This window comes from Theropithecus gelada, chromosome 6 (genome assembly GCF_003255815.1).
Source record: "Theropithecus gelada isolate Dixy chromosome 6, Tgel_1.0, whole genome shotgun sequence".
Lineage (NCBI taxonomy): Eukaryota > Metazoa > Chordata > Mammalia > Primates > Cercopithecidae > Theropithecus > Theropithecus gelada.
Window position 1 is genome coordinate 150,133,898 of NC_037673.1, and position 17,407 is coordinate 150,151,304.

At 43.7% G+C, this 17,407-nt stretch overlaps 1 protein-coding gene across 10 annotated transcripts in view; it reads left to right on the forward strand.

Annotated features, from left to right (window-relative positions):
• Positions 1 to 16,896, forward strand: part of GRIA1 (glutamate ionotropic receptor AMPA type subunit 1) — a 322,279-nt gene extending 305,383 nt beyond the window's left edge. For 7 of the 10 annotated variants that reach the window (XR_003119866.1, XM_025388301.1, XM_025388300.1 and 4 more), the window contains 2 exons: positions 5,432 to 5,566; positions 14,112 to 16,896. Coding sequence is in view for 8 of the 10 variants with exons in the window: in XM_025388301.1 (XP_025244086.1) it covers positions 5,432 to 5,566; positions 14,112 to 14,312 (336 nt within the window). In the remaining 2 variants the exon portion in view is untranslated. The remainder of the gene's footprint in view (positions 1 to 5,431; positions 5,567 to 14,111) is intronic. The other 3 variants (XR_003119865.1, XM_025388303.1, XM_025388305.1) reach the window with 1 other exon arrangement.
• Positions 16,897 to 17,407: the final 511 nt, after the last annotated feature.

The window sequence follows — 17,407 nt, forward strand, 5'->3', positions numbered from 1 at the left end:
AGCTGGGCATGAATTCAGCTTCGATTTCCTGCCCCCACCCCCGCCCTGCCTTGTTTTATAATATAATGCCACATTGTTTCACCATCAACAGGGTAAGTCCATCCATTCTGGATGTACTCACTTTCTTGCCCCTACTGTCAGCAAGGCCTGTAAGGCAAAAGGACTGAAAACACACTGTGTACAAGCCCCATCCCTGCCCTTCTCACAGGTAAAGAGCATTGGCCACCTGGAAGGACCCGGGAATTCACACAATGATGCTCTACTCCACTTGCTCCCTCCCCTTCCCACTGAATGTTCCTGCACTAAAGACACCCCAGGAGGGCAATGTCAGAGGGATGTGAGTGGAGAAAGAAAGCCCTTGAGACCAAGAGATGCAGAAGTCATTCCATTGTCCCCATGCCATAGAGACTTTGGGCTCCAGCTATATTCCTGCTCAGGGTTAGGGTTCCCAATTTCTATGAGGCACAGTAGGCAACAGCCTGGAGAGAACCAGTGACTTCTACGTGAATCTTCTGGGAGTTATGTGTGGTCCAAGATAATATGTCCAACATACAGCAGTTATCCATATCAGAGATTGAATGTCAGAACACCCTGGATCCTGTCCAAAGTCCCAAAGCCACACATCCTTAAATTTCCCATCACTGCCCTAGAGGAAGGGACTAGACAAAAACAAAAGTGTTTCTTTTAAAACTCTCTTCTGGGCCTTGAGCCAGAAACACCTCTGGGGACAATTTCCCAACATACAAGACCCCTACTCACCAATGCATAGTCCAAGCACATATTCAACTCAGAGTGAAGGTTTTCTGTGGACACACCCATGTTACCCTCAGACTGATGCTTCTGTTATGAAAAATACCTCCCGCTTTTGAAGAGGCCTCAGCCTTAGCCAGTCCTTGGGTTCCCCTCCACAAGCCACGTCATCTCCTTAATGCAATTTTGTTTTGAGTCAGGATGTTCTGCGGTGCATTGTACAGCAGCTGGTCCCTGAGCACACACTGCTGAGAAGAGCCACCCCCACAACCATCACTTTCAGATTATTTGCCTTGCCAATTATTAGAACAATGGGCCAATTCCCATCCTGTGTTGCTCTTGGGGAAAATATGCAGGCTAGGGAACTGGCCTAGATTGGAAATGGAACAGCAGACGTTACCAATTAACATGAGCTCCTTTTATGCATTCCCTAAAGGTATTAGTCTCTAGGGAGAATTTTTAAAAGGCATAATCCCAGACCCTCTAGAAACTCCTTAGGTGCCTCAAATGTTTTGGGAGTGGGGACAAGTGTCAAAGGTCATTTGGTCCAGTTCTGTGTTCAGTGCTTGAATTCCTTAGATGACCTCGTCGTCATCTTCCTGAATGTGTTCATGTTTGAGGAACTCACCACTTCCTATGGCAGTGCATTCCACCTTTGAACAGCTCTGTTTATTTAAAAGCTCCTCCTTTAGTTGAACCAAATCCACCTCCCCATAATTTTCTCACTTTGGTCTTAGCTAATGAGTGAGCCTAGCCAACCACTCAGCCTTCACTCCCAGGAAATAGTCAACTGCTCAGGGAAATGGTCCTTAAGCCAAAAATACAGTTTTGAAAAAGCCCAAGAGAAAGCCTACTGTAGCAGAAAGGCTAATGGGTGGACCTTGCTTTGTGGCCCCAAAAGGCTAAGGCAGATTACAGATTCAGCATGTGGAGGGCATGTAGGCTGCCCCCAAAAATCCAGATGTAAGCATAACAGAAAATTGTATGGAATTTCGGTAGGATATAGAGAGAAGAAAACTGTACTTTTGCTTTGTACGAGTTTAAACTTTCTCCAAGAAGATAAGAAGGAATGGAAGCATTTGGATAAACTGAAGCTTGGTCCAGAGTTAGCAGGTCTTGATGGCAGGCAGCTCCAGTCTCAGTGGAAGGGACTGGTCTGACAACCAAAAGCCTTGGCTTCTCCCTAGAGCTTTCTGCTTATTCCATAAAGAAAGCTTCGAGTCTCTCTGCTTTAGGCCTAGCTCAGACCTCCTCATGAATCAGTCCTACATTCTTGGAAGGGACGTTGACTCAGAAGCACAGAGGGAGACTGAGACAGTCCCCCAATATGTGGGAAGAACAAGGAGAAATATGGGGGTGAAATCTCCTTTCTATATGAGGGAGACAGCAAATCAAGACAACAGGTTAAGGAGAACAGATGAGTGGGGGGGGTATCATCACCACTCGTCACCATTCATCACCATAGCAACAAGCCCAGCGATTCTGCAAGACAAGAGTTTTATTTTTCTTTTCACCTGTCACTCTTCTTGGTACTGTCACTCTCTTTCCCCACTCCTGGCGGGAGATGAGTTGTGACTTTTCCACCCCCACTGACAAGCTGCCTAGCTTTTGGGGTGTGCAGCTGCTATGGAATAGGAGAACAGGGTGCCCTGAGGGGTGCTCAGAAGACTTAAACTCCATCTCTCCCCTGTCCCTGATCACAGCTAGGAAGTGTGTTGCTGTGAAATGTGAGTAGCTGTTTGTACGCAGATCCATGAGGAAGCTGCCTCTTTTATGGATGCTGTGGAACAGAGGAACCAGAGCTGTGGTCCTCAAATAAAAGGGATTTTTGTCCCTGCCCCAGGATGTCCCATTTTATTCCCACAGCGTGAGACAAAGAAAGTCAGTAAAGGCAACTAAACAGAAGACCATGGCCTCAGGCCTCCTTAGAAAGATCTTATCAAAAAGCTAATGACAAGCTTAAGGGGAATCAGAACATCTTGTGTAAATGGAAACTCCTCAGCTATGTGGACTAAGACTACACCAACACCAGTCCTTCATCCCACATCCTATTAAATAAATCTGAATTTAGGTGGTTGTGTTACCTGTGATATTGGTGGCAATTGGGCCCAGGTTCTCCCTTGATTCCAGAGGTCTTTCCTGATTCCTCTACTACAGAGCTGTGTCAGCATAAATAGCGATAAATGACATTGTGCATCCTGCAAAAGGTGGCAGTTCCTATACCATCTAGCTGTCCTCTTTGTAAAGGATGTATCCCCCGTCACACACATTGCCATCTCCCTGGGCCAGAGACCTTCTTCTAAAGTGAAGGATGCTCTTCACCTCCAGACATAATCAGTCATTAGACCCTCCTTCTTTGCTTATATAGAACATGCCTTTCCACCCCACATCCATATGAAGATCTCACCCCACTTCCTTCCTAGATATACTGGAAGTGAATGCTCCTCCTTGTAAGTCAGGGAGACAGATACCCTCTTAGGGTCTTTTGAAGATAATAACAGAAAAAGATGCCCATCACTCCCTTGTCCTTGGAGGCCATCCACAACCAGGTAAACCTCAAGAAGAAAACTGCTTGGTGACCAAAGGGGCAAGGTGTGCTTTGGGTATGGAAACACTGATCAGCTCATGAAGTCAGCAGCCTCCAGCTTTCTTGTTTTCCACCTGCCCTCAGGCCTGTCCCTGTACCTACTCCTTCTGAGCTCCACTGTCCACCACTCTTTACTAAGGTTTGAGCAGATAATACATACCTCCTAACCCCACCCTTACCCCTGTTTAACAGAAGAGTTTTATAGGAACTTCTGTGAACTGTAAGTCCCCCAAGGACTCTAAAGCATTACTCTCCAGAGGAAGAAATACATGACTTCTGAACAGCAAACAGGGAGACATTTTGAGTATTCTAAAAATCATGTGAAGTGGGAATTTACTTGTTCAGCCAACTCTTGAACCAAGCACTGAACTCTTTTTTTGCACATTACCCTTATCAGGTCATTACAGCAGAGCTGGAGAAATTTTGCCCCTTTGAGTCCTTTGAATAATCATTTCTACTGCTTCCAAAGCCAGGCTGTGCCTTGCCAAGTGTAACCTATATTCAAGAGCCATCTGCTTTAGCGATACAGGAAGCCAACAAGGGGACATGCTTCAGATAATCCTACAGCTCTGCTGGCCAAAGCTGCTACTGGAAGGGAAGGGATGCTGCTATTTGCCAGCTATAGTCCCCAAGCTCAGTCCTGCTGAATCCTGTACAATGCACCAACTAGAACCAGGGCAGAGGTCACTGACTTATTGGTCAATAAGCGATTCCTTTCCATATGCCCAGATTCTAATAGGCAAATGTCAGTCGAAGTCTCTAGGGCAACACAGGCCACCCCTTGCATGGCACACCTACATCCCCACCTGAAAAGGAACACATGGAGAGGTATAAAGGCCATATCCTATCCAGTGCCACCAACTAGCCAACGATGGTGTGTACCTGTGCCAACTGAGGCATGCATTTCATTTTAATTCAATGAGACATTTATTGTACATGAACAAACAATATAAACAAAGGTGTTAGAGCTGCCACGACATCTAGGAATGAGTATTCTAAAAGTTAAAAATGTTCCTCTGCCTGTGTCAAGAGTTTGACTGAGCAACTCGCCCTGCTTCCTGCGTCATTACCTCTCACCATGACCATCAGTTGTGTTTGATTGTTCTCACCACTTGGGAAAGTGTTGTCCCTCAGACTTTCACTTTTGAACCCCACTGGAGGTGACAGAACTCAGGGATGATCTCAGCAGACCAGTGGCCTTCTTCTGGCTCCACAGGGTGAGCTCTGGCCACCTCCTACTAGACATGAGTACTTGTCTTCAGACTCCTAGGAATGAAGCACCCTTTTCGTGACCCTGCTCTTCCCAAACCAGTGTAAGATCTTTTATCGCAGGCAACAGAGATTTCTAAATTCAGCCACCTGGGTCTGCCTCCAGTGTTTTTAGCAAGCACCTCCAACAGGAAAAATGGTGTCAATTAAGCATAATTATTAAGATTTAATAGAGCCATTTTTCTCTCAGTGCCTTTTTACTATTCTAAGCCCCCTAGTTTTTCTTCCCCCTAAATCGGCACTCAGAGCAGTAAGTTAACATATATATCAGTTGGTCTTTATTATACATACAATAACTGTCTTATTAAATTGAAATCGAATGCACATCTAGGGGAAAGTTCATTGTAAGTACCAACTCTCAGAAAAATGCTCAGAGACATAAACAATGAGCGAGGCCAATGCGTTACCAAGCAACAGAGAAAATGCGGTGGGGGGAGGCAGGAATCAAGCTGAAAAGGAAGGGACATGGTTTTCTGAAAGAATGGGGTAAGCTCAAAGGTGCAAATTTTGGTAGAAGCTGCCCTAAATTTCTTGTGATGTCTCTCACCCTAGAAAAGGCATTGAGGAGTGGGGAATTGTAATTACAAATTCAACATAATCAGGGAGGCTTGGAAAATTTATAAATACACATAGACACACACTTTTTTCCTGGGGAATGTTTAACACTTGGTCAATGAATAAATAGCCTATCCAGCGTTTGCAAATGTTAAAGAGGGTGTGGGGTTGAGTGTATGTGTGTAAATATGCTGCTGCTTGGATGGTCTTTAGTCTCTTGACTCACTTTATTCTTCCCCCTCCCCTTCCTTTCCCTCCTCCTCTTCTTAGGACAAGACAAGCGCTCTGAGCCTCAGCAATGTGGCGGGAGTGTTCTACATCCTGATCGGAGGACTTGGACTAGCCATGCTGGTTGCCTTAATCGAGTTCTGCTACAAATCCCGTAGTGAATCCAAGCGGATGAAGGTGGCATCGTCTTCCCGGGCCTTTTTCCTAACCTGTTCTGTGATGCAGCTGGGTTTCCTGGGAGTCCCTTTTCTAGAAAGGGTGGGGAATGACAGGTGGTTGAGGTCAGCACAAGACAGGAAGCAGGAAGCTGTTAGGAGGAAGGTGACAGGGACAAAGGCAGCCGTGAGAAAGGAAGGAAGATGAGATGTGTCGGGCCAGACACAAGGTCCAAGAAAACAACTGCATTTGCCAGAGAGGGGTCAGTGACATTGAAAGTTAGCAGTTTACATGGACAGGCAGCACAGCGAGAGGCAAGAGTGATGGCTACCAAGGCTCATTCTCTCTGAAGTTGCAACAGAAGTGTGGCTGCAAAAGAGAGGAAAGGATGTCTACCCTCTACTCTGTGCTGACCTTGTCATACCCTGGTGAATTGGGTCTTTTCTTAGGCTCCACTCTAAGAGATAGATATTGACAAAGAGGACCATGTGCAGAGAAAGGTAAGCAGATTAGTGAGATGACCCCAAACCACATCAAATGTAGCTAAAGGGAACTGGAGAAGAGAATTGTGTAGGATTTAAGAGTAGTCTGTAAAATACCAATACTTTCCAAGTGGAAAAAGAAAACAGGCTAGTTCTATGGAGTCCCAAAGTATACAACAAGAACAGATGACTAAAGGTGATAGAGGATAAATGTTAACACGATACACTAAATTTACTCTTCTGAAAGAGCTGTCTAAAGAAAGGCTAGACTATCCCAAAAAGTAGCAAGTTTCAACATCACTGAAGGTATACAAGTAGAGGATGAATACCTCTTGACAAGGATATGGATTCAAGCATCAAAAAGGAGTTTGGATTAAATGATCTTCAAAGCCCCTCAACATTTAGCTTCAGTATGAAATTATTTATGGAAGTTAATCATGTGAACAATACCATGAGCAAGGCATCATGAGGACTCAGAGAGGAGGGAGGTGCATTCCATGATCTTCAGCACCTTTCACCTTCCACAAAGAATGGGCACAATATAATTACTCAGTGAGGCAAGCTATGGCATAGATAGGAAGGCCTATAGGAATTTAGAGAAGAAAGATTGAAGAAGGCTTCCAGGAAGATGCCAATATTAAGAAGGACAGGTGGGATCTAGATAGAGAAGAGAAGAGAAGTGCAGTCCCTCCGGGCAATGTACCCATGGTGATATGTTGACCTATACTGTTATCTTGATTTGACAAGACTAACAAGATCCCTTAGTAGAATTTGCCTTATGAGAATGTACCCTAAGAAGCCCACTTTTCAACAGACATTTGGCCCCAAGCTCAGTAAGCCCACTTTTGGATCCAAACATAGCCTCCTGCCCAGCGTCTCCCTGCCTTGGACCCTCAATCCTACACATACCTCTGGGGTCGCCCTTGGAGAAGACATCTCTGGGCATTTGCTCCTTCTGTTTAGAAATTCTGTATTTAGTTCTGTGCATGAGGAGCTAGGGGCCTTCTGTCCTGGTATTCAGCATTTCCCTGTCAGCCTACCTACCCCACTCACATCCTAGCAATCTGCTCTCCTCACATACTCCATACCTTCGCCCCCACCTCATGTTCCCACTCATGTGCCTTTTTATGGGTCGATCCCTCACCCTGTCTTCTGTTTCATAGAGTCCATTTAAAAGGCAACTTCTCCAAGACACAACAAGGGACAATTAAGGAATGGAAATTCAATGACATTTCACCAGGGACCTAGGAACACCCCAGTCCTTCTCTTGACCAGCTCATCCATCTCCAGGTCCCTCTCAGGTCCTCTCAAATGACAAGAACTACAAAGGCATGGGCTTCAGACTCTAAACCCAGTGTAGGCCTCCAAGGAGCTTGGCTGAACAAACAAGAACTCCTAGAACCTACTCAAAGCTCTTTGACCATTCCATTCAAAACATAGGACTAAAGACTCTCCTACCTTACCCTCCAAAATGAGGAAAGGTTACTCCAGGGGCAAAAAAGGGGAACAGGACAAGAACTAGGGGAGCTACAACCTGTACCATCCCTCAAAACCTTCACTATAGACCATGACTCAAACCAGAGGCCCAGAGTTGGCCCAGTACAGATTATAGGAGTTCCTTTTTCCTCACTGCTTGTCTAAGACACAGTACAGCATCATCATCTAGAGTAGAAGCTCTGGAGAATGAACGTCTGGGCATAAATTCTGTCTGCTCCATCTGTTAACTGTGTCATCTTACACAGGTTTTAGTAACTCTCTGATCCTTATTTTCCTTCTTCTTTTTTTTTTTTTTTTTTTTTTTTTTTTTTTTTTTTTTTTGAGACAGAGTCTCACTCTGTTGGCCAGGCTGGAGTGTAGTGGCATGATCTTGGCTCACTGCAACCTCCACCTCCCAGGCTCAAGCAATTCTCCTGCCTCAACCTCCTGAGTAGCTGGGATTACAGGCATGTGTCACCATGCCCGGCGAATTTTTGTATTTTTAGTAGAGACGGGGTTTCACCATGTTGGCCAGGCTGGTCTCAAATTCCTGACCTCAGATAATCCACCCACCTTGGTCTCCCAAAGTGCTGGGATTACAGGCGTGAGCCACTGCACCCGGCCTCTGATCCTCATTTTCTATAAAATGGAGGCAGTGGTAGTACATACCTCATAAAATTGTTATAAAGATTGCATGAAATAATGGATATAAAGAGCTTGGCAAAATTCCTGGGCCACAGTAAGCCTTCAGTAAATAATAACGACAATGATAACTAGTATTTCAAATAATAGTTGTTACTAGTGGCCAGATACATCCTCCTTAAAACTTTCCTTTTATTGTCCCTGTTTACATGAGCTAGGGTTCTTAAGCTGTATAGATTGTGAGTTCCTTAAGTTGTGTCTGATTTTTCTGGACATCCCACACACTGAGGGTAAGTATTAGTAAAATTAATGCATAATTGTATCCAAAGGAGAAAATCTCTTAAAGGATGAGGCAGGGCATGGGAGGGAGCTGCTCTTAGTTAAAGCAAGTATTGCCATCAAAACCACACAGTCTAGGAATTACAAACAATTTCATCCAAGGGTCAGTTTTGGCCCCATGTTTGTGCTCATGAACTGTGATGAAACCAGTCATCCACCAAGCAGGAAAGCTCCTGGATATCCAGCCCTTTCTCTGGATTACAATGAATCCCAATAATGATAACCAGTGGCAGGTAGTGGTACCAGAGTGGCTAAAGTCTGGGATCCTCTTAAAACAGGGACCATGTTGACCTTCACTGAAGTCACACTATTTAGATTAAAATGAGAATCTTTCAAAGAGGCCACTGAGTCATGGCATAGCTTCTTGGGGACATTCTCACCCTTTCCTTTACAATGAAGATGTTAAATTTTTCAGAAGCCAACATCAGGGTCTCTTGGAATCATTAATACAATGTCTTCTGCCACAATCTTCTAGAATTAATTCCATTGATTGGCGTGACTTTCACCCGACTCACTGAGGCTCCTAATAGAATTTTCCATCTTCCAACTGCAGAAAAGATACTTTCTTTATTAATCAACCCAGCCCTTAATTGTTGATGCTCCATCAACTCCTCTCTTATCCAAAGAGATAAGACAAATGCATTCAACTTGCCTCTCAGACTTTTCAGCTTTGCAGTTCTCTTTATTATTCTGTGCTTAGCCTTCTCCAAAAGCAATTAGTTTTTTTCAGAAGTAGAGTCCCCAACCTTACAGAGAGACCCAAATTGATGATGCCAAGGGCATTTGATGAGAGCTTTCCCTCTCATTCATTTCCATTATCACAGTATTTGGCCCACTTTTTTTTTTTTTTCTTTTTTTTTTTTTTTTTTTTTGAGACAGAGTCTTGCTCTGTTGTCCAGGCTGGAGTTCAGTGGTGCAATCTTGGCTCACTGCAACCTCCACCTCCCGGGTTCAAGTGATTCTCCTAGCTCAGCCTCCCCAGTAGCTGGGATTACAGGTATGTGCTACCACACCTGGCTAATTTTTTGTATTTTTACTAAAAAAGGGGTTTCACCATGTTAGCCATGATGGTCTTGATCTCCTGACCTCGTGATCCACCGCCTTGGCTTCCCAAAGTGTTGGGACCACAATTGTGAGCCACCACGCCCCACCCTTGGCCCACTCTTAAGGCCTTAAGACCCTAAACTCATTCAGGGCCATCCTCTCATGTGTCTCAAACGTGCTTAAAAACATCTTCGTCACTCTTCGTGGATGAAAGAACAAGAGGAAGGGGGGCAGAAAGGAGAAAGAAGGGCGGGAGAGAGAGAGAGAGAGAGAGACGAAAGGAAGAGAAGAAGGAAAGATGATTTTTCAGTAACTTTTATGTTCAAAGTGATTTCTACACATTTTCATTAACCATGTAATAGGTTGTTCTTATAATCCTACAGATGAAATAAAGGTTCAAAGAAACTAAGTAACTTTTCCTGGCTAGGTCACACAAGCAAGGAACTGAAAAACCAGGAATTAGACCTCCAACATGGTCTCCACAAAGCCCAGGCTTTTGGTATCAGCCAAGCCACTTTTCCTAAATCTCTCTGTCCTGCTTCAACCACATGGCAGCAGATCATTTTTGAGCACCTATTCTGTGTTCTTCCAGTCCCAGCCGCAGCGCTGCTCACAAAGACAAATAAAATGTAGCTCTACCATTCAGTTCCCCTCATCTGACTGACCGTAGTATTTAAACCCTTGCTGGGTGTTGATGAGTCTCTTTCCCCTTTGACATGTGATGAGCAGGACAAGTGTCACAGAGATAGTGGGAAGGCACCCTACAGGTATTCCTTCCACAAAGACATACTGAGCACCACCGCGTGCTGGGCAAGACTCGGCACTGGCGATACAGTCAAAAACAAAACAGACACAGCTTCTTTTCTCAAGAAGCTGAGAGTTTGATAGGGAAGACAGAACATAAGCAAACACTTACATGTTCAATGAGTGTTAGTGAAAAAAATGCCCAGTGCTGTCAAGTATAGAGCAGAGGCCAGTCCTGATAAAAGAATGGGGCAGTCAGAGCAGCTTCCCTGAGAAAGTGATATTTAACAGACTCAAAGCATGAAAAGAATTAACCGGGAAAAAAGAATTGCCAGTGATACACAAGTGTCAGAGACCCAAAGATGTGAACTCTTGCCCAGAAAGGGGAAGAAGGCCAAGGAGACTGGAACACAGAAAGACTGAGGGAAAAGGGTGGTATGTGAGAGCAGGAGACTCAGAGAGGGACTTCAGGCAGCTCACAATATTTCGGTCTAATTTAAATTGTCATGTAGTAGCAGAAAATACATAACCTAAGATACATTGCAAATTGAATAAAATCTCAGGTCCTCTGCCCCTCCTCTCTGCCTGGGCAAACAGACTGGCACCTGAATCCTTAGCTGATATTAAGGGCAGCAAAGTATTATTCACCACCTCACTCCCAAAGGAAAATAATCCCCAGCCTCTCTCACCCCCATGAGAGATGCTGACCTTTCAAGATTATATATGGCTGTGCTAACATGGGGCATGTTTAAGCTACAGCAATTGAGGGCTTGCACATTTTCCTGGAATTAATGAACAGCTGAGAGACTTGATAACTCAAGGGGAGCATCCTCCACAGCAGGTGGTCACTGGTGCTTTGCACGCATGCCTGAGCAAGGACATTACTGAAGTTTAAGCTTTGATTAGGATATTCTATGATGTGCAGAGGCTGAGCACACTCTTCTTAGAAAAGCAAGTGGCTGAGAAGTTAGGATGCAATCACTGTTAGGGAAATGAGGTTCCAAAGGGTCAATTTAGGGGTCTTCAAGTTGGATTTTTTTACTCATCCCTTTGTCTCTGACTATCAGTTCCAAAAACACCACCACCACCCTCAAGGATGAACTTTAAGAATGGCTGGCATGTCAAGGAGGGATAAGGGAAAGCCACATTCCCAAAGGCTAGGGGAGAAATGACAGCAGTTTATGACAGCTTAGCCATGACAGGGGGGCAGGTGGGAGCAGGAAGAATCACATTTAGAAGGTCATTCACCTTATCACTAGGTCACATATAACTGTTACCTTAAACAAGTCAGTCATTGTCATCAGGTTCTCTGTAAAGTAAAAGGAACAAATTAGATCATGTGGTTCAACTTTGCTTGCATTTTAGAATCATCTGGGGAGCTTTTAAAACTCCAGGTGTCCAGGCCGTACACCACACCAGCATCTCTAGGGTAAGATTCAGGTGTCAGGGATTTTTCCCCAAAACTCCCTGGATGGTTCCAATGTGCAACCAAGTTTCAAAACTAGTGATGTAGTTGACATTAAGCATTGCTTTCCACTGCAAAGTTTGAACTCCATTTATCATTTCTCCTGACTTTCATAAATGTATTCGAAAAGAAGCCAGTAAGAAAGCAGTAACCACCCATGATAAGGGTATGGAGTCATTGACCTTTGAGAAGTGCTCAGCTTCCTTGAATACCAACTCTAATGATGTGACCTTCGAGATTTTTAGTTACATGCCTGGCTAAATTGTCTCAGACTTCGGCAAGCACCAATGTTGACTAGGTTATCAATCTTGTCTTTTAAGACAAATTCGTGAAGTACCAACAACTTCAATGGAATATTATAAAAATATGTGAGCCTTATGAGGAACAAAGACCAAGGTGATCTATGTAAACTTTAGTGGGTTTTTTTCCTTAATTAAAGGGGTGTGGCAGAGGAAAAACATGAATGATAAACATTCCAAGCTAATCCATAGAAGTTTCCATATTTCCCACAGATAAAAATAAAATGTTATTTTCTCTTCAATAATTTTTAGATGAGGATAAGTAACTTAATTTATCATATTTTCATTTTACATTTCCCTGGTGTAGCTTCAAGGTAGTATTTATTTGGCCTTTGACTTAGAAGAATGCAATCCAGGTCACACTTTCTCTTCAATGGAAGACAGCCAAGGGAGAATGTAAATAAATCAAGTCATGGGTTTGAGGAGGAGACAGAACCAGTGTGGGTGGTACATCATATGGGGCAAATCTGTCTGAATCATGGATTTTAAAAAGAACATTTTAAAACATTGTCAGAACTGCCAGTAATACAAGGATAGCAGGGGGAAAAAATGGGTCAAAACTGCCCTGTTTATCTCCGTCTGGCCACAGAAGGTTGACTGATTTCTCTGGTCACTAGAATCATGCCAATATGTAAGAGAGAAAGTCATAGACTTTTTGAGACGGATCCTAGGTGGTTGGTGTTTCTTAGACAAATTCAAACGCATCTATTATGCATCTAACTGCTTACTGGATACTCTGTGGGATAGCTGAGGATTGAGAAGACATAGCCCTTGCCCTCCTCCAGAAAGCTCTCTTACAGAAGACAAAACTTATACACTGGAGGCAGAACCATTACAAAAGAATGTATACCGCATGAGTACAAGATGAGAGAGGCCAGCACTTACAGCAGGTTGGTGTAGTCTAGGAAGGCTTCAAGAAGACGGTGGGAACAGAATGTGCCCTGAAGAAGAGGTAGGGTTGGTCCCACTGACAATTCTCCTTTATACTGATTCCCACCAAGAAACCAAACCCCACCTCAAAAATTCTGTGATTGTTTATTAATGGAAAGTTTGAGATGGACAGTAAAAGATAAGGGTCTGGATTTCCTACCATCAATGGTCTTTCTCCAAAGGAACTCTGAACAGAACACTTCCTCTTGTCTAAGAGGATATGGTTCTAGACTTACTTTGTGGTCTTGAATATCCCACTTAACTCATCTGATTCCGGGGTGATCCTTGGAGTCCTTTTCAGACTTAGAATTCCGACATTCTAGAAGTCACAAACTTAGTGGCACTGATCTGATATGTCAGTCTGGAAGTACAGGGTCTACATGCTGATGGGAAGCAGTTGATGCACAGATGATAATGTTTGGAATGCATTCTCATTTTCTTTAGCACATGTTCCTTTCCAATTACATTTTGCATATTGTATTATTCAAACGAGTCCTACATTCCCTTAACACATGCTGCTATAGAGGTAGGCTAGAATTTTTTCTGAAGTAAATCAGAGGTAGTTTTCCATTTTAACCCAACAATATCACACTCTCAATTTATTTTAACATTTCAAGGCATTTTTCATGTGGTAGCACCATTCTTGCTAATAACAGTGTGTAGGTGCATAGATAATCATATGGTATAGACATGGAGGTTTAAAAATTCTAGAATACTAAGGAGATATGTACAGTCACATGACTAGTTGATGTCATAACCAGAACTAGAATCCAAGTTTCCAAACCCCATTCCCAGAAGGTTTTCCACTTAGTTGTGTTGCTACATCACACATTAATCAATAATACCAAGGAAATATTCCACCTTTAGAAATCACAGAATGTAAGAATAAGAAAGGATCTTCTGTCTTACCCAATCTAACGCACCTTACTGAACATTGAACTTGAGGCTAAAGAGGGGATCAGACATGTCCAGAGCCAAGTGATAGTTTTCTGAATTCCTGGGAAGTCAGAATTAGCATTGTAGAATAGAAGAGGGGGTGGATGGGGAAGCAGAGTTGGAGTTATATTTGAAGTCCAGTCTTGATTCATTCCCATTGCCTGTCATTGCCAAGGACCCGGGGAAGAACCCCCGGTCCTCCTGAAAAGGGTTTTTGTTTGATCCCACAGCAATCCATCAATGAAGCCATACGGACATCGACCCTCCCCCGCAACAGTGGGGCAGGAGCCAGCAGCGGCGGCAGTGGAGAGAATGGTCGGGTGGTCAGCCATGACTTCCCCAAGTCCATGCAATCGATTCCTTGCATGAGCCACAGTTCAGGGATGCCCTTGGGAGCCACAGGATTGTAACTGGAGCAGATGGAGACCCCTTGGGGAGCAGGCTCGGGCTCCCCAGCCCCATCCCAAACCCTTCAGTGCCAAAAACAACAACAAAATGAAACGCAACCACCACCAACCACTGCGACCACAAGAAGGATGATTCAACAGGTTTTCCTGAAGAATTGAAAAACCATTTTTCTGTCCCTTTCCTTTTTTTGATGTTCTTTCACCCTTTTCTGTTTGCTAAGTGAGGATGAAAAAATAACACTGTACTGCAATAAGGGGAGAGTAACCCTGTCTAATGAATCCTGTGTCTCTGACAGTAGAGTCACTGGAACACTAATGAGGAAACTGCACTGTTTTATTTTAATTCAGTTGTTAGTGTGTCTTAGTGTGTGCAACTTTTTTTCTTACTAATATCCATGGTTTGCAGGTTCTGTTAGGCCCTTTCCTTCTCCTTACTTCTTATCCCCAACTCCCTACCTATCCCTCTTCAGTTTTCAGATTGGAGATTCAATATTTGTTCCACTTTACAAGCAAGAGGGAAAAAAGCAACCTTCAAACTAATTCTCCATGGGAGCTTTCCATGTTACCCTCCACTCCTTGGCCCCAAGCCTTTGGTGGGGACAGACATTGTTGGAGAAGTGGGCTGCCTTCCCCAAGTGGGGCACTGCTTAAGCACTGATTTAGTGGAGAACACAGGTGAAAAGCAACTCAGGATGAGGGTGGTGGAGAGGGCAGGGGCAGATGTGCAGTCAGAGAAGGACTTCTCAAGTTACTGCTGCTCAGAAAAACAGTTCCTTTAATGTGGAAGAGCCATTTCACAGGCCATAGGTGGTATGGTATATTTCTTCAGAGTCAACCTCGGCCCTGAGAAGTATGTCCTTCTGGTGTGCTCAGGCTCAATGGCAGTCTGGTAGCTGAAGGCACTTGGCCTCCTAAACCAAGCAGAATTTTGGGAAGAGATAACAGCCAGGGGAGATATTGCCCACGATTCTCACTTTCTCTTTGCCTGGTACCTAAGCAGGAACCCATTGTGGGGTAGATTCTCTTCTTCTATGGAGCCTCTGACATGGAGAGCAATGCTATGCAAGCTAAGTGTGAAAGAAAGGTGACAGAATAATTTTGGAAGAGGAAGCCTCATCAAAATTTCGTACAAAATAGAGCTTTCCATGGTGTGCCCTATCCTAGGTTTGAGAAAACACATATGAAGTTTATGCTCATGCAAAGAACTTGGGTTTTTATGTTAATATAAAGTGTTGTTTTAGCATGTGGCCAGATAATGCTCTGTCATCTTTAGAAAGTGAGATACCCCAGGAAATAATTGAAGACGTATAGGGAGATGGATTAAGTTGATAATGACATTTAGGGCACCTTAAGACCTTCGATCCCAGGTTCTAACCCAAGGAGGCTGACCTTCCCCCAGCTAAGACAGCATGAGAACGTTGTATTCCAATATACCTATGATTAGGGCTACAAAGCTGAACTAAAGCAAGATTAGTGAAGTGGCAGGGTTTATAGAGAGAAGCCCAGGCTGAGTGCAACTTTGGTTGGAAGTGAGAATCCCTGACATATAGCTTTCTTGGAGATCCCAACTCTCATTCTTGGTGCAACTGGCTTCCAGCTCTCCAGCAGTCACTCTCCTAGGTGCATGATTCAGTGCGTGCCATGTGTCATTAGCTTTTACTGATAACCGTACTCTGGCTTGTTCCCTTACCCCCTACTTCTATCCAATTTTCTCTGCTAGGGGTTATCATTAGCAATTGACATGCTAAAGGTTTTGGAGCCTATCTAGGGGTAGGTGCAGCTTGACTGGCTTTTCTGTGGATTCTCTCAGTGGACCCACAACATCTCTATATCTCTCCACTCTCCTGTCATCAGTCATAGCAAAGAATCCTTCCAAAATCAAACTCTTCCCTTTTTCGACTCAAGTGTTGTTGTTCAGTCTCTCGCGTGTCAATGTGGGCATGGTTCATGAAACCAGACCCTCAAGATGGATGATTGCTTTTCACTACTGCCATCTGATGTCCCTCAGCCCCTGCCCTCACACAAGCTTTTTCTCAGCCTTCAGACTACCACTGCAGAATCCGAAGTGATCCACCATTAAGGTGTCTGCATCTTGGAAGAGTTGGAAATAACCCTTTAACATCAACATGCTTCAAAGACTTTTTGCCTTTGGCCTGGTAAGACGCCTCTCCAGCTACTGAGCCCACCAGTAACATGAGCGGATAAAGAGAGACTTGTTTGTGCTAGAAATGAGGGTCTATGCCATGAGGGGGTCCAAGACTCTGGCGAAATATGCTTTTTCATCAATGGAGAAATGAAAGGAAAACAAAAGCAAGAAAAAAGTTAACTTGTATTATGTATTTTTACTACACTTTTCTTAAAAATAGAGCATTGGGGAAACTCTGAAAGAGACTGACATTTTTCTCAACAGGAATCCATACTTAACAGTTCTGGCTTTCATTAAATTTTGCTCTTTGGTACCTGGGCCTTTTATTTAACATCTATATTTGTTTTAACTCTCTTGGCAGATGTGTGAAAGGATTCTTGCTTGATCAAACACTAAATATTTTTTTGGTTCCTGTTTTTCTTTCAAATAGCCAGGTTTTTTTTCTTTTGGTATTTGCATAAAATGAAAATATCACCGAATATTAAATCACTGTGGATCCATTATCTACTTTTCATATTTGTCCATTCCATTTTTGTGCCATTTCTGAAGCCGGGGCTCTAGAGATTATTTCCTTATTGCAGAGCCTAAGACTAGTAGGTTTTTAACTGTGACCACTGTTTCTAACTCACAAACAGCTCTCGAGTCATTTCAGCTGAACTAGAACTTGTGAGTTATTCATCCAAATAGGATAACCACAACAACAACAAAAGGCAAACGGTGGTATTTGGCTTCTAGGAGCCACAATTCCAATTGCATAAAAACCAGAGCTTGACTTGGAGCCATCACAGTACCTCTAGGGAACTGGATGGTTCACATGGAACATCTCCCAGACATCCCCAAACTGGAGAGGTCTAGCTGTGATGTGCACAAAGTCACAGCCAGAACCAAATCTAGACCATGCTTATAAGTCTAGATTATCCAGAGGATAATTTTGGTCCTCAGACACCACAAC